Source organism: Triturus cristatus, chromosome 3_1 (assembly GCF_964204655.1).
Source record: "Triturus cristatus chromosome 3_1, aTriCri1.1, whole genome shotgun sequence".
Classification (NCBI taxonomy): Eukaryota; Metazoa; Chordata; class Amphibia; order Caudata; family Salamandridae; genus Triturus; species Triturus cristatus.
This window is the reverse complement of record NC_140583.1, coordinates 823,229,362-823,249,297: the sequence shown is the minus strand read 5'-3', so window position 1 is coordinate 823,249,297 and position 19,936 is coordinate 823,229,362. Positions and strand designations below refer to the sequence as shown.

General features: G+C 41.6%; 1 protein-coding gene across 1 annotated transcript in view; it reads left to right on the top strand.

Annotated features, from left to right (window-relative positions):
- The window catches only part of ITGA4 (integrin subunit alpha 4), a 466,594-nt gene that overhangs the window by 212,052 nt on the left and 234,606 nt on the right, over positions 1–19,936 (top strand). Inside the window, exon 7 of the mRNA XM_085646210.1 lies at positions 9,190–9,275. Coding sequence (XP_085502336.1) covers positions 9,190–9,275 — 86 coding nt within the window. The remainder of the gene's footprint in view (positions 1–9,189; positions 9,276–19,936) is intronic.

Sequence of the window (19,936 nt, the reverse complement as noted above, 5' to 3'; positions counted from 1 at the left end):
GGGATGCAATGGTTTAACCTCTTCAGTGCCCATGACGAGCTGGACTCGTCATGGGCCGCGGTTGCGCTGTGCCCATGACGAGTCCAGCTCGTCATAAACCCCGCCCGCTAATGTAACGGGCGGCACAGGGCGGGGAAAGGGCGTGGCACTGAAAGGGTTAAGTTATGGGACATTTTTCTTGCCCTCTCTATGCACATGTCATACAGCCCCCTTGCCTGTGTCCAGGCTTCCTTGCCTCACTAACAATGTTAGGATTTGCCTGTCCTAGGGTTTGGTCTTACTTTCTCCCTGCATCCATACTTGAGCCCATATCTCCCTGCTTGAGTGTAAGTAAATAAAAATGTGAGTTTTATGGGGGTTTTCTTTATAACAAATTAAATGTAGAACCATGTGTTTTATGGTTTTATGTACAATATCGAAACCCCTTTATTTTTTTCTTTTACGATCTTTGAGACTGTGCTAAAGACGTTTCAATAGTTTCCATTTCATATCAACTGTTATAGGATAGCTGATGTCCTTGTTACAGTTGTATTGTTTATTCAGCTGTGCATGCTTTATAACCAGTACAAGGCTGAATTTAGAAATATGCAGCTTTCACTAATTAGCTATTAGCTATTTTTTAGCCCTTTTTGAAAGAATACGTTCATAATATTTTGTATTGTCTTTTTGGGAGAAATGAGTCAAAAGAAACTACAATTACATCCTTTCCTTTTGACAAATAGAGGACATGCATTGAGTCTCGCAGTCTTTCATAGCATCCATATTATTGACATGTGCATATCTGCAGCTAAAAACATTAAACTATTGTGTAATTATGGAGGCCCTTGACCATTAGGGAATTCAGCAGCATCATTTCCTGGATAGTCCACTATCAAGTAGCGATGTCATTCATTTTCTCCTTTGGCTTCTAGCTAGAATGATCTCCTATTTGTTTTTTTATCAAACGAATAGCCAGTTTATTGTTAACAAAAGTACAAGTCTACATCTGTTTGTGTTCTTGATTTTTGGTCTTTTGTAACCACTGTGCGATAACATCTTTTGATAAAAACAGTTCTGGTCTCAATCAATTGAATTTGATAGCTGCAGGTAATTCTATGATTGTTATCCTATCCGAAGCTGTGTCTAAATTTATTAGTACTAGATGAAACACGTTGCTTGTGCACTTCTACTTAATCTGCTAATTTAGATCTGCAATAGTGACTCATTTAGAAAATGGTGGTGTTTCTATTACTCAGGCTGTTTTTTTTAAATAAAGTGCCTGCCATCTTAATGAGTTTTGGGGCCCGGACGAGATATATTTTGGGGGCCCTTGTTCAGAGCAATTTTGATTCTATTACCTGTCCTGCATGATGTTCAACAATATTATACCTTAAATTCCACTCAAAACATCTGAAATATATCTTGCCCATGGCCCAGATATCCTTAAAACAACGCTGGGTAAAGAGAGGCAGAGTCAGGGGTAGAGGCAGGAAGACAGAGCGAGGGAGTTCTGATGGAGAAATCAATAAAAGTGAGACTCCTTGGGAGAAACTTAAAAAATGTCACCTCATTAGAGGGCCCCCTTTGAAGGCAGGGGCCATGGGCAATTTCCCACTTTACCCAGGCCTTAAAACATCTCTGCCTAAAAATCTCTGTCACAGGCCCTGTTTATATCATCTTTTGGGGCAAATCATTCAGAATAATTGAACACTCATTCCACTTATGCTATTGTTACCCGTGATTCTACTGTAGAGGTGCATTTGTAGTGTTTTTTTTAGGGAAAAAACACTTTCAAATACCTCTATGCATTTAGAGGGGTGTTGGTACTGGCCAGCACCCCCACTCTAAAAATCCCTCTTGCCCTTCTGCCCTGTAGTGGTAAATCACGTTTCTTCCAGTGTTTGAGACTGTTCTTTTTTTGAGACAGGATGTTGAAAGCCCATTAGTTGTCACCTTTTCTATGCATGTTTCATCGAATTTTCCTGGAAAGTGCAGGGGTGTGGAATTCCTATTGACTGACGTCCTGGAGGTATTAGGATCTACAACAACAAGTTTTAATGTTTCTTTTGTCCACTGGACAAGTAGGCCCAATGCCCTGCAACACAAACCATTTTGCTACCAGCTTAGAGTATCACAGTATGTAGAGCTGTGAGAGAGGATTGCCTTGACACTAAGGCAAGATTTGTATCCATATGTGAAAGTTGTTAGTAGTTCTACGTATGGTTCACTGATGCAAATATCTTCTCAATTAGATTGAGCGCCCCAAGAAAAGCTCTGAGCTCAGCATTATTGACTGTGGTTCCTTCATAAAAAGGTGTACATGTGCTTGCAAAATTTAGCAAATTTAAGGCTATTTGTAATATTCAGCACTCTGATATAAAGAAAATGCTGCCATAATTTTTTCAGCTAACTGCATGGCTCTAAAAGGGATTAGTGGATCTTTTAACAGGACAAGTAGACTTCTGAAGCATCCCATCTCTTGGAAAAGCAGTTTCTTATAACATTTCACACCTCTGAAAGAAAGAGTCGTGCTTGAGTGTATACAATGAGCACAATAAATCATGTTTGCTATCAATCTTTTGTTTGCTAAAGGTAGTTTTAAGAACATAATCAGCATCTATTAAATCTGAATATGGAAACGGTCAATGCAAATAATACCTAAAAATCCCAACAGTATGAGAAACTCGCTGCTAAAAAAAATAACTAACCATTCACCTGTCCCTCAAAAAACTTGTAGATTCCCTTCAGTTTCAGTTTTTGAATCGTTTAAAATGTGCCTGAGCGGTTTGATTATGATGTGAATGTGACTAAGGCCCAAATAATTCATTAAATGTTAGACATAGATGAGTGCACATTTCAGTATTTACGGGACCGTGAACACCACTAATTCTGTAGTGCGAATGTCTCAATTACAAAACAAGTTTATCTAGTTTCGGTGCCAATGATTCTTACAAGATGAATCTTAAATGAAAGATCTCTTGATTAAAAGTATACATTAGTTTCATAGTCATCCTCATCACTTCCCAACTGACGTGTGATATACTGTCTTATTGAAACAATTTAAATTAACAGTTTTGTTGATCTTGTAATTGTTTTCTTTTTGTCTAAAGTAATCATGGGGGCAAAGGGGAAAATCTGCATAATATTAAATAGGGACACGTCTGAAGTGAGAAATTAATTAATTAGCTTTGCATGTGGAAAGGCAGAGTCAAGTTGGGGGGGACCAGCACTTCCCAATAGCAGGCAGGTACTGAGTACATGCCCTTCTTTAATTTGAAAGGGACAGTTCCTGTATTCTTCAGCACTGCTGCAATGCATTTAATGGGAGAGTACCGGCACTTCCCAAAAGCAAGCAGCACGCTGGAAAATGAGTCCCTGCACTTCTGTATCTCCACGTAAAATACTGCATTGCATGCACTGGTCAGGCAGGAATGTTTTCGCCTGAGTGATGCTACCCGTTCATGTATGCCATTCTGTGTCTGGTTTTCAGGTGGGAGTGTTAGTCAGGCAGTGTGTGTATTTTTTTTTTTACTGGTACTTACCTGGTGCGCATGATATTATTGTATTTTAATTGCAATTATATAGCGCTTACTACCCCTGACTAGGCGTCAAAGCGCTTTTCGGCGTGTAGCGCGCTACCCCGGAACCCAAAAATGATTAATGATTGGGGATGTTGCTTGAGCAGATGCTAATGCACACCCTCAAGAGGGCGGTGTGCCTGTCTCGTCCCGACCACTCTCCTTAACACCAGTGTGTTGCTCCTTAGATTTTCTTTCTAGTTTGTGAAAATGAGTCACCGAGCGCTGCCCTGGGACAGACAGACGCTTCCCTGTTGCTGTTATCCCGGGTTGGACATGCCCGCCACGGCCTGTAATTAGCTCCAGGCATGTGCAAACAGCCCCCCACAACGCGCACACACCATGCTCCACCAAAGGAGCATTCCGAAATCCAAGCAACCTGTTTTACAGCTCACTGAAGCCATATACAACAAGCCCACGAATGTTGCGCGTGAGATGCGGAAGCTGCTGGTGTGCGCGCGTGGTTGCGAGCAGCAGCATATATTTCCAAATATCGCGCCCGTGTCTGGGCACGATAATTGGAAACATATGCTGCTGCGCGTAACAGACACCAATAGGCCATGGGCGGAGCAATGCCCCCGCCTTTGGCCAATTGTGTGCTGTCTTTGTAAAAAAGACGCACGCAAGGACCAATAGCGTGGCCCAAAAGGAAAAGCACACGCACAAGCGTGTGCGATTCCTAGGTCAGTTTCCAAACCCCCTACAAGAGGTCTCTCGCTGCGCGAACAGTTCTGCGCACTGCAACGCTAGGCGCAAGACCTAAAAAGACTAAACTTGCAAATGCACATTTGTGACACTTAACACACGTAAAATGTTGCAATCCAGTAGAAAAACCATATGGAGATGTAAATCCTAAACTAATCCCACCTTTATAATTTGGACGAGTCCTATTCCGAATTTTCCACCTTCACTTTTGTGAATAACCCCCAGACTGGGCCATTTTCTTAAGATCCAGTCAAAAGAATAAATTGTTACCAAATGTAATCAGATGCGACTCAGCAAAACCTCTTGTTTTCTGCAGAATTACGTCAGTACCCACCACACTGTCTGTACTGGGTTGCTGCATGCCCACAGACTAATTGTACCGTGGCTTTAGGACGCAGATGTTGCTTTCAAGACCGAAAGGAAGATCTTAACTGTAATATAGTTTTTGCCTCTGTTGAAGGTTTGCCATTTTCATGTCCCTGCTGTGTGGTTGGCTTTTGGATAAATTGCCTTTTTTGCATCAAATCCAAGGTCTTTTTACAAAGACGTGATACCCTAGTTACCCTAGGTTTGTAGGTCCAGAGCTGTCTCCCTTACAGTGTAATACTGGAGGCCTTTTGAAACATTGCACTAGGTCAATGCTCCTGTAAAAACCGGGAAGCCTTTTTAGGTCTCGCCTGAGAGAGCTGCCGCTCACAAGGCGTTTTATTTACGTGCAAGGGGTTTATATCCTGCCAATTGGTTACCATTAGTTGGCTTCATCGTCCCTCTCACTTCCTTGCTTCTCATTGGTCAATGTGTGCCGGGTTTACTTTCTCCTCATTTGTTTATCCTTCCCCTGAAACTTGGCAGATGTACTACTTCTTTGCAACACCAAGACTCCTTCCACTGCTTGCTTGTTTTTGGAGGCACTTTTTAATAATAGTCGCAGCACTCCATTAGATGCATGTGTTTGGAGGCCATTTCCACCAGTCTCAATCCCGCTCTGTGTTGTTTCTTGCCCCTTTCGATCCCCCTGTCCCTCTATGCGTTGTATGAGAAGGGGTGTGAAAAAACGTCATTGAGTTGCTCCTACAGGGGCTAATTGAATTTCACTTAAAACAAGCACTTCATGTGAGCTTTGTGGCAGCCAAGCTTGAACAGTAATTCGAGGTATTTATGTGCTGAGCCCTATAGATGTTTATCTTGCCACCTTCTCGACCCCCGGTATCAGTATCTGTGTATTGTCAATGGTGGGATGCAAAGGTTTAACCTCTTCAGTGCCCATGACGAGCTGGACTCGTCATGGGCCGCGGTTGCGCTGTGCCCATGACGAGTCCAGCTCGTCATAAACCCCGCCCGCTAATGTAACGGCCGGCACAGGGCGGGGAAAGGGCGTGGCACTGAAGGGGTTAAGTTATGGGACATTTTTCTTGCCCTCTGTATGCACATGTCATACAGCCCCCTTGCCTGTGTCCAGGCTTCCTTGCCTCACTAACAATGTTAGGATTTGCCTGTCCTAGGGTTTGGTCTTACTTTCTTCCTGCATCCATACTTGAGCCCATATCTCCCTGCTTGAGTGTAAGTAAATAAAAATGTGAGTTTTATGGGGGTTTTCTTTACAACAAATTAAATGTAGAACCATGTGTTTTATGGTTTTATGTACAATATCGAAACCCCTTTATTGTTTTCCTTTACGATCTTTGAGACTGTGCTAAAGACGTTTCAATAGTTTCCATTTCATATCAACTGTTATAGGATAGCTGATGTCCTTGTTACAGTTGTATTGTTTATTCAGCTGTGCATGTTTTATAACCAGTAAAAGGCTGAATTTAGAAATATGCAGCTTTCACTAATTAGCTATTAGCTATTTTTTAGCCCTTTTTGAAAGAATACGTTCATAATATTTTGTATTGTCTTTTTGGGAGAAATGAGTCAAAAGAAACTACAATTACATCCTTTCCTTTTGACAAATAGAGGACATGCATTGAGTCTCGCAGTCTTTCATAGCATCCATATTATTGACATGTGCATATCTGCAGCTAAAAACATTAAACTATTGTGTAATTATGGAGGCCCTTGACCATTAGGGAATTCAGCAGCATCATTTCCTGGATAGTCCACTATCAAGTAGCAATGTCATTCATTTTCTCCTTTGGCTTCTAGCTAGAATGATCTCCTGTTTGTTTTTTTATCAAACGAATAGCCAGTTTATTGTTAACAAAAGTACAAGTCTACATCTGTTTGTGTTCTTGATTTTTGGTCTTTTGTAACCACTGTGCGATAACATCTTTTGATAAAAACAGTTCTGGTCTCAATCAATTGAATTTGATAGCTGCAGGTAATTCTATGATTGTTATCCTATCCGAAGCTGTGTCTAAATTTATTAGTACTAGATGAAACACGTTGCTTGTGCACTTCTACTTAATCTGCTAATTTAGATCTGCAATAGTGACTCATTTAGAAAATGGTGGTGTTTCTATTACTCAGGCTGTTTTTTTTAAATAAAGTGCCATCTTAATGAGTTTTGGGGCCCGGACGAGGTATATTTTGGGGCCCCTTGTTCAGAGCAATTTTGATTCTATTACCTGTCCTGCATGATGTTCAACAATATTATACCTTAAATTCCACTCAAAACATCTGAAATATATCTTGCCCTTGGCCCAGATATCCTTAAACGACGCTGGGTAAAGAGAGGCAGAGTCAGGGGTAGAGGCAGGAAGACAGAGCGAGGGAGTTCTGATGGAGAAATCAATAAAAGTGAGACTCCTTGGGAGAAACTTAAAAAATGTCACCTCATTAGAGGGCCCCCTTTGAAGGCAGGGGCCCTGGGCAATTGCCCACTTTACCCAGGCCTTAAAACATCTCTGCCTAAAAATCTCTGTCACAGGCTCTGTTTATATCATCTTTTGGGGCAAATCATTCAGAATAATTGAACACTCATTCCACTTATGCTATTGTTACCCGTGATTCTACTGTAGAGGTGCATTTGTAGTGTTTTTTTTTAGGAAAAAACACTTTCAAATACCTCTATGCATTTAGAGGGGTGTTGGTACTGGCCAGCACCCCCACTCTAAAAATCACTCTTGCCCCACTGCCCTGTAGTGGTAAATCACGTTTCTTCCAGTGTTTGAGACTGTTCTTTGAGACAGGATGTTGAAAGCCCATTAGTTGTCACCTTTTCTATGCATGTTTCATCGAATTTTCCTGGAAAGTGCAGGGGTGTGGAATTCCTATTGACTGACGTCCTGGAGGTATTAGGATCTACAACAACAAGTTTTAATGTTTCTTTTGTCCACTGGACAAGAAGGCCCAATGCCCTGCAACACAAACCATTTTGCTACCAGCTTAGAGTATCACAGTATGTAGATCTGTGAGAGAGGATTGCCTTGACACTAAGGCAAGATTTGTATCCATATGTGAAAGTTGTTAGTAGTTCTACGTATGGTTCACTGATGCAAATATCTTCTCAATTAGATTGAGCGCCCCAAGAAAAGCTCTGAGCTCAGCATTATTGACTGTGGTTCCTTCATAAAAAGGTGTACATGTGCTTGCAAAATTTAGCAAATGTAAGGCTACTTGTAATATTCAGCACTCTGATATAAAGAAAATGCTGCCATAATTTTTTCAGCTAACTGCATGGCTCTAAAAGGGATTAGTGGATCTTTTAACAGGACAAGTAGACTTCTGAAGCATCCCATCTCTTGGAAAAGCAGTTTCTTATAACATTTCACACCTCTGAAAGAAAGAGTCGTGCTTGAGTGTATACAATGAGCACAATAAATCATGTTTCCTATCAGTCTCGTTTGTTTGCTGAAGGTAGTTTTAAGAATATAATCAGCATCTATTAAATCTGAATATGGAAACCGTAAAAAATAACTAACCATGCACCTGTCCCTCAAAAAAATTGTAGATTCCGTTCAGTTTCAGTTTTTGGATTGTTTGAAATGTGCCTGAGCGGTTTGATTATGATGTGAACGTGACTAAGGACCAAATAATTCATTAACTGTTAGACATAGATGAGTGCACATTTCAGTATTTACGTGACCGTGAACACCACTAATTCTGTAGTGCGAATGTTTCAATTGCAAAACAAGTTTATCTAGTTTCGGTGCCAATGATTCTTACAAGATGAACCTTAAATGAAAGATCTCTTGATTAAAATTATACATTAGTTTCATAGTCATCCTCATCACTTCCCAACTGACGTGTGATATACGGTCTTATTGAAACAATTTAAATTAACAGTTTTGTTAATCTTGTAATTGTTTTCTTTTTGTCTAAAGTAATCATGGGGCAAAGGGGAAAATCTGCATAATATTAAATAGGGACACGTCTGAAGTGAGAAATTAAGTAATTAGCTTTGCATGTGGAAAGGCAGAGTCAAGTTGGTGTAAATTAGGGGACGGGCTGGTTAAGAGGTGTTAATGATGCTGCAAAAAAATATTTTGTAACTGACTATTTTGAGCTAAAGATGGGGGAAGTGGCTTAGAGAACTGACAAAAGTGGAATTAAAGTTTGGAATATAATCAAAATTGAGAATTGCGACCCTGTCTGTTGATACTTTGCTAATAAGTAAACACAGAAGAACAATTGAAAGGTGAAGTATAATTGGAACTGGGTTGAATCATGTAGTTCAGACCATGTGCTCTACAACTGCCTTTCAATTTGAAACCCAAAATATGTTTTCGACCATGATGTATTTGAAAAGAAAAAAGGTTGAGCGCAAATAGACTATAGATCTGTGTGATACACTACTCAAATATTAATGGGACACTTCTGATAAGCGTAATAAAAAACAGATGGAGAATGTTTTTTTAATTCTTATAAAGTTCAAACAAAAAAGATAATCAATTAGAATTCAGATATATTTTGGTATATTAAATAAAAGTATCCCTAAAAAAAGTTAATACCTGGAAACCTAATGTACATTTTCTTACAATTGAAGGTTATGCTGTCGGAGCAGGGCATTTTCGGAATTCCATTGACTATGACGTGATTGGTGGAGCCCCCCAATATGAACAGATTGGTATGGTAAGTTTTAAAGACTTAAGTGTATCAATTTGAGACTACATAAGTATTAGCATATGTGAGTACCATGCTTAAAGATAAAATGTATTAGATGTGTTTGCTCTGTATGAATCTTTCAATATCTGTTATCTTAAACAGTTATCATCATCTTAAATACAGAGCACAGGACCTTTCAATCCTCTGAGAAGGCTGGTGACTGGCATGATTATGATTAACAGTGTTTTTAGCAGGATCCAATGGTGCATTTTCGACTGTTAGGCGAGAGAGAATTCGAAAGAAAAGAGTTCCTATTGGCTGCGTTACCTCATGTGCTGAAAGCTGCACAAAAATGTATGAAATAATTAAAGTATTTTGCAACTTTCATAGTTAAGGGTAGCGCAAAAACCTTGAGTGTGCTCGATGATACGCCATGAGAATAGGCAGATAAACTCTGTACTAGCCTCTCCTAGTTACCACGGAGAGCTATTTTATATAACTTGACCTCACCTGGTGAGTGAACCAGGGCAGAGGTGGCATAAAACTGTCTTACTGTAATGCATATAGGTTAGAGCATATAAAAAGATACGTTTAGGTGGTACAGAATCCCGCATTTACAGCACTTACCAACCTTGGCTATGCTGAACACCTTATGCCTACCTGGCAAGGTAGGCATTGGTTGCAAGTGTAGGCATAGGTAAAATTTAACGTGCTATGTCTGACACTTAAGGCAATTTGTCATAATGCACCAGGGTATTTAAAAAATCTCATCTTATATCTAATAGAAATTGGTCCTGACGAAGATAAATCGTATCTGGTCTTGAAGGCTACTTTTTCCCTCCTAAGCAACCTCTGAAGCAGCCTACCAGGTCAAATGTCAGTAAGGGAGACTTTTGAGTGACAGCTCTGTATTTTTTTCTTGGTTGCTGTATGGGCTCAAGGGCTTTATAAATATGGTGATGATTAAGCGCTAGTGGCAAACTCCGCTCCGCCGGCAGAGCTCTCGGAGATTTTGCTACTCAGGACCGTTTCTACCATTAGGCAAGACTAGGCGGCAGCCTAGTTCGGCAAAAGGGCTAGGGCAGCAAAAGGGGGATTTAAAAAAATATGTTAACCTACGAAAGTAAAGCTAGGCAGCTGCCTAGCCTTGCCTAATGGTAGAAACCGCCCTGGTAGGGGATCGACAAGGTGGGTATTTGTGCAAAAGAAAACGTAAGCCACACACGCTAACCAGCTGCTTCCATAGCTTAGCAACGGCAAGCTGTGTTGCCCTACATCAGAGTAAAGGGGCGTAGCTCTATGGTGACAAACGTGCAAGGTGGTATGTATACTCCTAGGCCATCTTGGACTAGTTTTGCATAGTCTGATGTGAGAGTTTCAAATTAGTACACGTAAGGGTGAGGGGGTTCCACTGTTAGGCCTTATTAGCCTTCACTAGCTGCCTAAGCGTTATTATAACTGCTTCTGAGAATTAAATGGTAGCCTAGTGCACCTTTTTCTGCACTTTATTTTGAAATCTAACTCTATTTCATATTTCTGCCGGACGAATAATACTTACTATTGTATTTCTCGAACATTATACCCCATGTTAGCGCTAGCATACTTGGAAAAAAACAGGTAATTGGCGTAATACCTGTTTTCAAATACAGCAACAAATCACTCATTTCAAAATGGCGACCACGCATATACACTACTGGGGCGAGCCCCAGAATATTTCCGCTGAATTTCAGACTAAGAGGCAGTAAACGAGTTTCCTGGGTTCGGGGAAAGAATGGGGTTTGCAGGGCCAGGGCATGTCAGAGGACTGTAGTGAAAGTGAACTCCGGTTACTATCTTCCACTTGGAATACTGTGCCTGTTCTTCCTGCCCTCGTACCTGAATGTGTACAATGGAGTCAGACATATCGGATAGCACGGAGCTCTCCCTCATCGACAGGCATATGATACCACTAGGTATGTAACGGTTGCTCGTTTTGCAACAATTCACTGCGGAGTTTAAAGAAAACCTGCTTTGTCTTTCCGCCCCACACCTCCCTTTGTTCAGCCCTTGACCGCCCCTAGTTGAACTATTAAAAATGGTTATTGTTCTCTTTTGGAATTCTGGGCTGAAATATTGGCAGCTCAGTGAACTCTGCGCCTTTTGTCACTACAATAGGCTGTTTGTGACTAACAAAAATGAATGTGTCCTCATGATATAGCGCAACTTGTGCTCGTGTAAAGCGCTCTGATACCTGATACTTTCGGGTCAAGATCGCGCTATATAAAACTCCGTAAAAAAAAAAAGAACTGACCACTAACCTAGTGTCATGCCCGATACCGTCATCCCGTAGTGAGTGTTTAGGCCAACTTCAATGTCCACGCTGGGATTTTTGAGCCAGTGCTTACCCTGTTAAAAGTAAGATTACAAATCCCAGAATGCAATGCACAGGTGGCTGCAAAGCTGGGATTGGTTGGATGGTGTTCCACAACATGGAACCACTTGTCAACTATGGTGAAGTGTGCATTCTGCCTTACACAGGCTCAAATTCTGGTCAGGATTACTCTCATAGCAGTACCATGCACAAGCTTGTCAATAACTTCTATTCACAGCGCCAAGAAGCAGTTCATTCTGTGTTGTACACTAAACTTTATTAACGTCTTGCCATAGTCTCTGATTAACGCAGATTTGAGCATCATGAACAATAATCTCCCTGACGTGGAAATCTTTTAATTGTTGTGATCAGCCTCTATTAAATGGATACAATGGTAGATGAAAACTATTTCAGGTGCCTCAGTGAAAAAAACAAGCGTTGGCAAAACTACTAGGTCTGGCCTTGGAAGGTGGTGCAAGTTACTATTTTTGTTGTTTCTGGTTTTGAAAACGAGGTGCACTTGACGCCTCGGTGGTATTTAAACACAAGGCTCTATTGGGCATCCGTGTACATAGTTCTGAGAGTGTATGGCAACCGTAACGGTCTGGCCTGAGCCTTTCGTTGAGGTCGTTTGCAGGTCTGAGTGTTGTGATCGTGTTTCCTGATAGTAAATGAGAGTAACATAGAAGGGTTCGGCAGTAGAGGGTGTGCCTCTCTAGCCTCGATGACAGGGGGAGCGAGTGATGGTAGTAAAAGGGAGGGGGAGGCATGTTTCAATTCTCGCCTAGGGCGGCAAAACACCTAGAAATGGCCCTGTTGCTACTCCCCGCTCCACTTCAAGCACAGAGTTTGGCAGAAAACTCCAGCTATGCTTCGGCGGAGTCGAGTTTTTTATTTTAACTTACAGCCGCGCTCACACTTACCAGCCCGTTCTGCATGATCCGCTGCTAGGCGATTCCACTCTGAGCTCAGGTCAGCCTCACTGTCTCCAACATGAGCAGTAGAGCGCATGCACACCCGCCATTTTGCGCGCCCTCTCTCCATGGATGGCTGTCTGACCTGAGCGGACACACCAACACAGCTCCAGCGCGGCCATAATTATATTTTGCAAATGGGGCCTGGAACCCATTGGCGGGCTGAGGAGTGAGGAGGACCTGCTGCCTGTGAAGCACCGAATCCAGTCAAGGCTTTGCTGATGCTGTGGACAGCGGAGGATATATGGCAGCTGCCCCCCTTGGAAGAGCAAGGGCACCAGTGGGCTTACTGTGCAGCATAGCCCTCTAAGAGGTGAGAAAGCGCTGGGGGCGATGGAGGGACAGTGCGTAGTATGGGGTGACTCACTGTCTGTGACTGCCCTGCAGTGTCACACAACGTTGCAGAGGTCTGTACTGCTGTGGGGGGGCTCTGTGAGTGAATTTCAGTGGGCAGGCACAGAGGGGGTGCAGGGCTTATGAATACTATGCATTTTTAAACCTGTATCCCTATCGTGACGGTGTTGTTGTAATTAAATTACAACAACACAGTCAGGATAGGCACAGATTCAAAATACTCAATACGTATCTTTTGTTTCTAAAAAACCTGAAAGGAATTTGCATTTGAAATGCAGTAAACACTGCCAACGACGCTTGAATGAAGTGCCCGCTGAGTGTTAATCACACTGACACATGGACTTCTCACAGCAGGGTGAAAGAGACATCCTTCTTTCTTGCCGGAGACAGGAACCCACCACAGATAGATGGAGTTTTCTGTGTTTAAGACAGAAGGGATGAATGCTAATTAGGCCTGGGAGGCACCCCGCTGAACACAAACTCTGCGGAATTTCATGGAGTTTTTAGTTAACTCTGCGGAATACCACATAGTAGAACTCCGCAAACTCTACCCAACCTTAGTGATGATGATAGAAGTAAAAACATAGTCAACATATGTTATGTTTATATTTATAGCACACTAGTCCCCACTGAGGGTATACAGGCACTTGAGTTGGTGAGTGTCCTCTCAGAGTAAGTTGAAACCCAGGTCTTCAGCTTTCTTGGTACTCCAGAAGTGAGGAGGAGGCTCTGATGTGTTGTGGTAGACCGTTCCATATTTGTGGTGTGATGCCTGAGGACCAACACATAATAGATGAAAAGCTTGGACAGCACTTTTGGCACATATGTTAAGTGTTGGTATTTACAGTATTGCTTTATTGTGTGTTGGCATATTTTATTTGCATTGTATAGTGTTTGTGTGTAGTTTGCAATAAACAAGAATACATCAGCAAAATGTCCATTGGTACTCATTCGATTTCTTAATAGCTCATCCAAGGTGAAGTTAAATGCAAGGTTTTAGATATGTTCTATTTAAAGAACTACATAACTCACTCAAGCCCCTTCTCAAAATAACCCCTCTGAGGTTTATTGAAATCATAAATGTTTGTGATGCGGACTATTGTTGTTTGCAGCATTAGTCAAAAGCCTAAAGTAAACACTCTAAGCCCAAGTACCACAGATGAGAACTTGAGTGATAGAGGATGGACAATCCCTCTATTTGGATGTTTTTCCACACTCACACCGGCCCTACACCAGTCACATGTACACTAAACTTATTTAATGTCCATGCTGATATAATCTGAAATGGGCTGCATATTGGAGACTGATCATGTGTTAGTATGGGCAGTTTTGAACTTGGAGTGGTGAGAGATTCCAGATGCAAATCAAGACTTTAGTTGGGTGCTTGGGTCTCTGAATTCACAGATCTCAAATTAATCAATCTGATCTTCCCAGTGTTACATATGGAATGTGTTCAGAGCAATGCAAGGGGGATGCCGATCTCAACCAATGTGGCTAAATATATAGGACTAAGACAACAAAAACTGAGAAGCTGAAAAAAGAGGGGAAAAGGGACAAAACTTGTTCTTCGGCACAAAAGAAAAGGGAAAATGACTTGCTAGACTGCATGCCAATATAATGTGCAAATAAATGCTCATTCTGAGCAGCACAATAATTCCAGTGGTTCTGGAACAGGAATTACAGGGCCTATCAAAATTAGAAGATGTGGTGTTTCATCAAAGAGATTTCTGCTTGTGGAAGCAGACTAAGCCTCTCTTTGAAACACTGGGGGAAACCACAGAGAAATCAGCCTGGAAACACAGGTTCCCCATGTTATTCTCCCAAATCTTGTTATGCATTATTACCCTGTCTCCAGAATTACCAGGACCCCCACTAATAGTAATTTCAAACCAGGGAAATTCTGAGGGTATTAAGGGCCTTGGTATCTTGATGAAGATACATGTGAATAATAAAGGCAGGACCAGAATGGCCGTAGCGGGCACCGGGCTTCTTCCTGGTGGGCCTGAAGGGTGGAGGCCGGATTTTGACTAGTGGAGGCTGTTTTTGTTACTCGGAGCCGGTTTTGCAGCAGTGCTGCAATATCTGCCTCCTGTAACAAAAGCGCAGCAGCTGTGTAGTGGTAAGTATATTTGATATTTCATTCTTTTGGAGTAAGAATAATTAAAGTGGAATTGTAATATTTGAAGGCCACTGGTGCCATGTTACCATTGAGCTGTATTACAGAATTTAACGTTGGTAGCTCGCCATGACAGTGCAATGAAGGTGGTAAAAAAATATCCAAAAACTAACTACAAGAATCTCACTTTTTCTGGCATTGCCTAGCGTTGCTTTTAAGCCACTCTGGCCTGAGACCACACAAGGCATATTATCAGTGTCAAAGTGCAATGATCAGGATTACCATCCAGACACCAGGCAGTCACTTTGTTGCCTTAAAGGATAGAAGATAAAGCAGAATAATGCATTTATTGCTGCCAGAAGTTGGCAAAAGATGTTAAACAAAACTGGTGACAAAAGAGATCATGTGCAGAGCACCACAGGTTCTGCGACAAGAAAATGTGAAAAATTAATTGGAGCATCATAGACTGATATTGCACCACAAGAAAAGAGAAAATCAAATGTGTAGCACCCCCTCACCATGACTCATGCCTATATGTCCCCCCTCAATCCAGTAAATTATGCTTTTAACTGATATTGTTGTATTTTGCCATACCTTTTTACAGTGTATATTGGTCGTAGTTTTGATCATTGTTAACCTCTTAACGCTTGTCTGGGACACCTCAACCTTATTTCTCATCTTCTTCTTCCCACCTCATTGTTTTTCTTACTTCTCTATGCAAAGATGCAATCATCCACTAATATTTTTAGATTCCCTGGGCGTACCCTAAATGAAGTGGAAAAAACGATTTGAACTCTCTTCTAATTATTTAATTGCCATTGAAGGGAAACCATTTGATAAAGAAAGGAAAAAGGCTGATTTATTGAATTTACTTGCTAGAGAGGCAAACAAAGAATTTGTGAACATTTGCCAGTTTTTTCAACTCCCTCTTCTCCCCCAGAGGCATTTCTGCAGGAAATTCCAATGAGTTTGTTGAAGCTCTTGATCACATAAAAGCTAATTATCCTGAGTATCCGCATGTGGTTATAGATAGACACACATACAATACTCGTGATCAATTACGTAATGAACTCATTTAATTGTATGTTGCTTCATTAAGAATTTTGTCATTTCATTCTGAATTTGAAAGCACAAATCCTTGCATAGAGATCAGATGCTTGTTCATTAGTGTAACAAGGTAATTCAGGAGAAATTACTAAGGCACATAAATCCTACTTCTAAGGCAACTAATGACACTGTAAAAAAACATTTCTAAATCTGGTTCGACCTAAATATAAGGATATGCTTTGAATAACCTTTTGGATCGCTTCAGGCTTATGTCAATTTCTCTAGATGAATGCTCTGAGGAAGTCCTCTATCTTGGGCAGTGAAATAGAAAATAGTAGCCTACCCAGTGCCTTGATCTTACTTCCATAGGTTAGTAGCCCTGCACTGGTGTACTGGTGCACGTAATTGTTCTGATTCTAAACGCCACAACGGACCCTAGGAAGGCTGACTCGTACCGGCCAATCTCCTTGTTAAATGTAGATTATAAAATGTACACCGGCATTTTGGCAGTGAGTTTGGCAAAGGTGGCCCCCCAACTGATGCACATGGATCAGAAGGGCTTTGTCCCAAAAAGGCAAATCCAAGAACTTCCATTGTCATTAATAGGGATTATAGATCTAGCAGTTGAGCGTTTGATTCCCCTGGTAGTGATCACTATAGACGCTGCCGAGGCCTTCGATCGGGTCAGCTGGGCATTTCTATGGGCAGTCCTGAGATCAGTGGGCTTGAGTGCTGGTTTCGTTACAGCACTACGAAGGTTATATGAGTGCCCAACAGCCAAAATCCTTCTAAATGGCTCGCTGACGAAGAGTTTCAATATCTATAGAGGGACGAGGGAAGGTTGCCCTCTGTCGCCCCTCCTGCTCAACATATATATCAAACCATTGGCGTATATTTTGAGGAGAGATGATCAGATAGCCCCTATAGATCTACTACCCTCCCGCAGTAAAATAGCTTTATATGCGGACGATTTAATTATCTATACCTCTGACCAAGCACGTACGTTACCTAGGGTGGAACAGCTGACAAAAGAATACAGGCAGTATCTGGGTCCCTAGTGAACATCTCTAAGACTGAGGTAATGTGTTGAAATGTGGAGGATTGGGGAGGTAGAGTATGTGAGGTGGTAAAATATTTAGGAATTGTCATAGTCAACAAAATTGATGTGATTCCATTACGTAATTTGAAGAGTGTGGCCAGGGAGGTCAATAGGTCATTATCCAGGTGGAAGAACCTACCATTAACAATCTATGGGAGGGTCAATCTAATCAAAATGTCTATACTCCCGAAGCTGACATATTTTTTCAACTGTATCCCACTTAGATTCCCAAAGGAGGAAATAAATAAAATATAGGGGAAAATAATTAGCTTCATCTGGGCATCTCGGGGGGTAAGACTTACTTGGAAAAAGTTAAGAAGTCATCATAAGAAGGGTGGGTTGGCCCTCCCGGACCATAGCCTCTATTGTATGGCATTCAAATTCAAAAACTTTTGTATGCTTATGGGGGAGCCTGACTTTTCGATCTGGGGCTCACTATTGGGGGAAATGATTAAAGAGTTTGGACCAGTAGCTTTTTTATATACATTTGGAGCCCAAAAGTTCTTCAAAAAAGTTAGGTTAAAGGTTTTAAAAACCGCACAGAATCATTGGTGTGGAATAAGGAAGATGCTAAACATAGAGTATTATTTCGAATTCGCACTGATTTGGGATTCCCCTGGGACACCAGCATGCCTGCGGGACAGACTAAGTTTCCCTTTAAACAAGCTGGGATATCCAAATGAGGAGACTTGATATCCAAGGAAGGTTTGTTACCCTCGGAGGAATTGAGCACAAAGACGGGCAATAGACTGTCTAGGTTTAAATATATGCAGCTTACATTGTGGTTTGGAACAGCTTGTAGGGAGGAGATCCTCCTTCAAGACCGAAAAGTAAAGAAGTAGTAAAGTGGTATGGGTTTTTTCTGGAGGCAGAGGAAGAGGAAATTGGAGGCCCCTTATGCAATTTGGTCTGATGTACTCCAGGAAGAAAATATACAATTTCTCTGGATGGACTCTCTAAAATTATTATACTCAATAGTCGCGCCTGCGAGTTTTAAACGTCACCACTTTTTTTGTGTAATTAATAGGCTGTATTGGACCCCCCAAAAAGTGGCTACGTTCGTGGTATAGCCGATTACCAGTTGTAGGAGATTCCCAAGAGCGAACGATGTACACAACTTTTTTTCATGCCCCAAGTTGCAAGAATTTTGGATGATTGCGGAAACCACTTTGAGGAATACTTTAGGGGCACATATAGTTTTGACAGAGGCCTTGGTTTTCTTTCGGGTGGACAATGTTACGCTCAACACTTTGAATAGTAAGCAAAGGGGCTTAGCATTCTACCTGTTGCTTCTGGCCAGGTGGGAGATTTGTAAACATTGGTTAGATTCTGCTCCCCAACACCCTGCGTAGTGGTTAAAAGTGGTCAAGTGGACTAGCAATATGGATATCAAATGCAACTCACCACGGTCAGGGGAAATCTGGGAGGATTTTAAGAAATGGTCAGGTTAACATCCATGACACTACGTAGGGCTGCTGGAAAAACATCTAAATAAACTCCTATGAATACACCAGGTCATGGACCCGGAGGTGGGTTAGTGCTACCCCTGATAAGACCAGAGCCTGGGAGGCTTGTGGCGAGTGAATGCAATGGACTGCAAGACGGAAAGAGAGTGCCAAATGGTCAAAGAGTTGCAGACGCCATGGCGGAATGAGGACAATAAAATATAAAAAAATAAAAAGGTTTGTGTGCTGATTGTACATAACGAATGACTAATGATTTTAAGCACCCTTTGCTGTGTGTGTCTGCTACTTTCATGGATCAGGTTATGGGCCTGCGCAACAAGAAGTACCCCTACAGATAAGAATATCTCTGACAGGGTTGTCTGACTCCTAACACTCTAAATGTAGATGAGTCTAACTCACGATAAAGAAGAGTGAGAGACACCTGTCTGTTTTCCTTTTCTCCGAAGTGGGGAGAGGGATGAGTTGAGGCAAGCAAATACCCCTAGAAGCTCAGAAAATCTATCCTGATGTGCGCCACATTTCGGGAAGTGCGCTACTCGGTGGCTCAGGGTAAGGTTCAAACTGTAAAGATCTTTAAAAGACTTGCATCCCTGATGTAGTTAACTTATATAACGTCTGAAGGTGTTTAGTGATCCTCCTCAAAGATAGGCGTGACACCCCCCTACTCCCCTTGAGGTTTGTTAAGAGCTTACCAAAAGCAAAGGATCAGCCTTAATCATAAATACTGAATGTGAGTCTTTTTGAACAATAGCTGGACAATCAGAAGCAATGGAATAAGAAGTAGAGATTCCAGACAATATCGGTCCTACACTTGCTGCTCGTTTGGCAGCTAGGGGATTCCCCATGAATGGGGTAGAATTAGTACTAGTGGTTGGAGTAAACCTAGTGTTATTAATGAAGTGTTCTATTCCTGAACTGAGTTAGAAGCTGCAGATACAGCTGGGCTATTCACAAAATATTTTAGATTGACCCTCCATCTCAATGTGGTCCATCTGTGTTCATTGAAGTTCCCTTAACTTACATTAAGCATTTAACATTGTTTCAGTGGAAAGAGTATATTTGGGGCAGCTTACAATGTCAGAACACACCTACTCAATATTCGCTAAACACATGCCACACCCAGAGCGTGACTGCCTCTCTATTGCAGAAACAAGGTAAATGCTTACTGAGAATATAAACATATATTTGCAATTGGGGCAGTATGTATTACAACTTTAAGGTACTAGAGGATTTACAAATACCCACACCTTCACAAGATACAACTATTAATCCACAAACAATA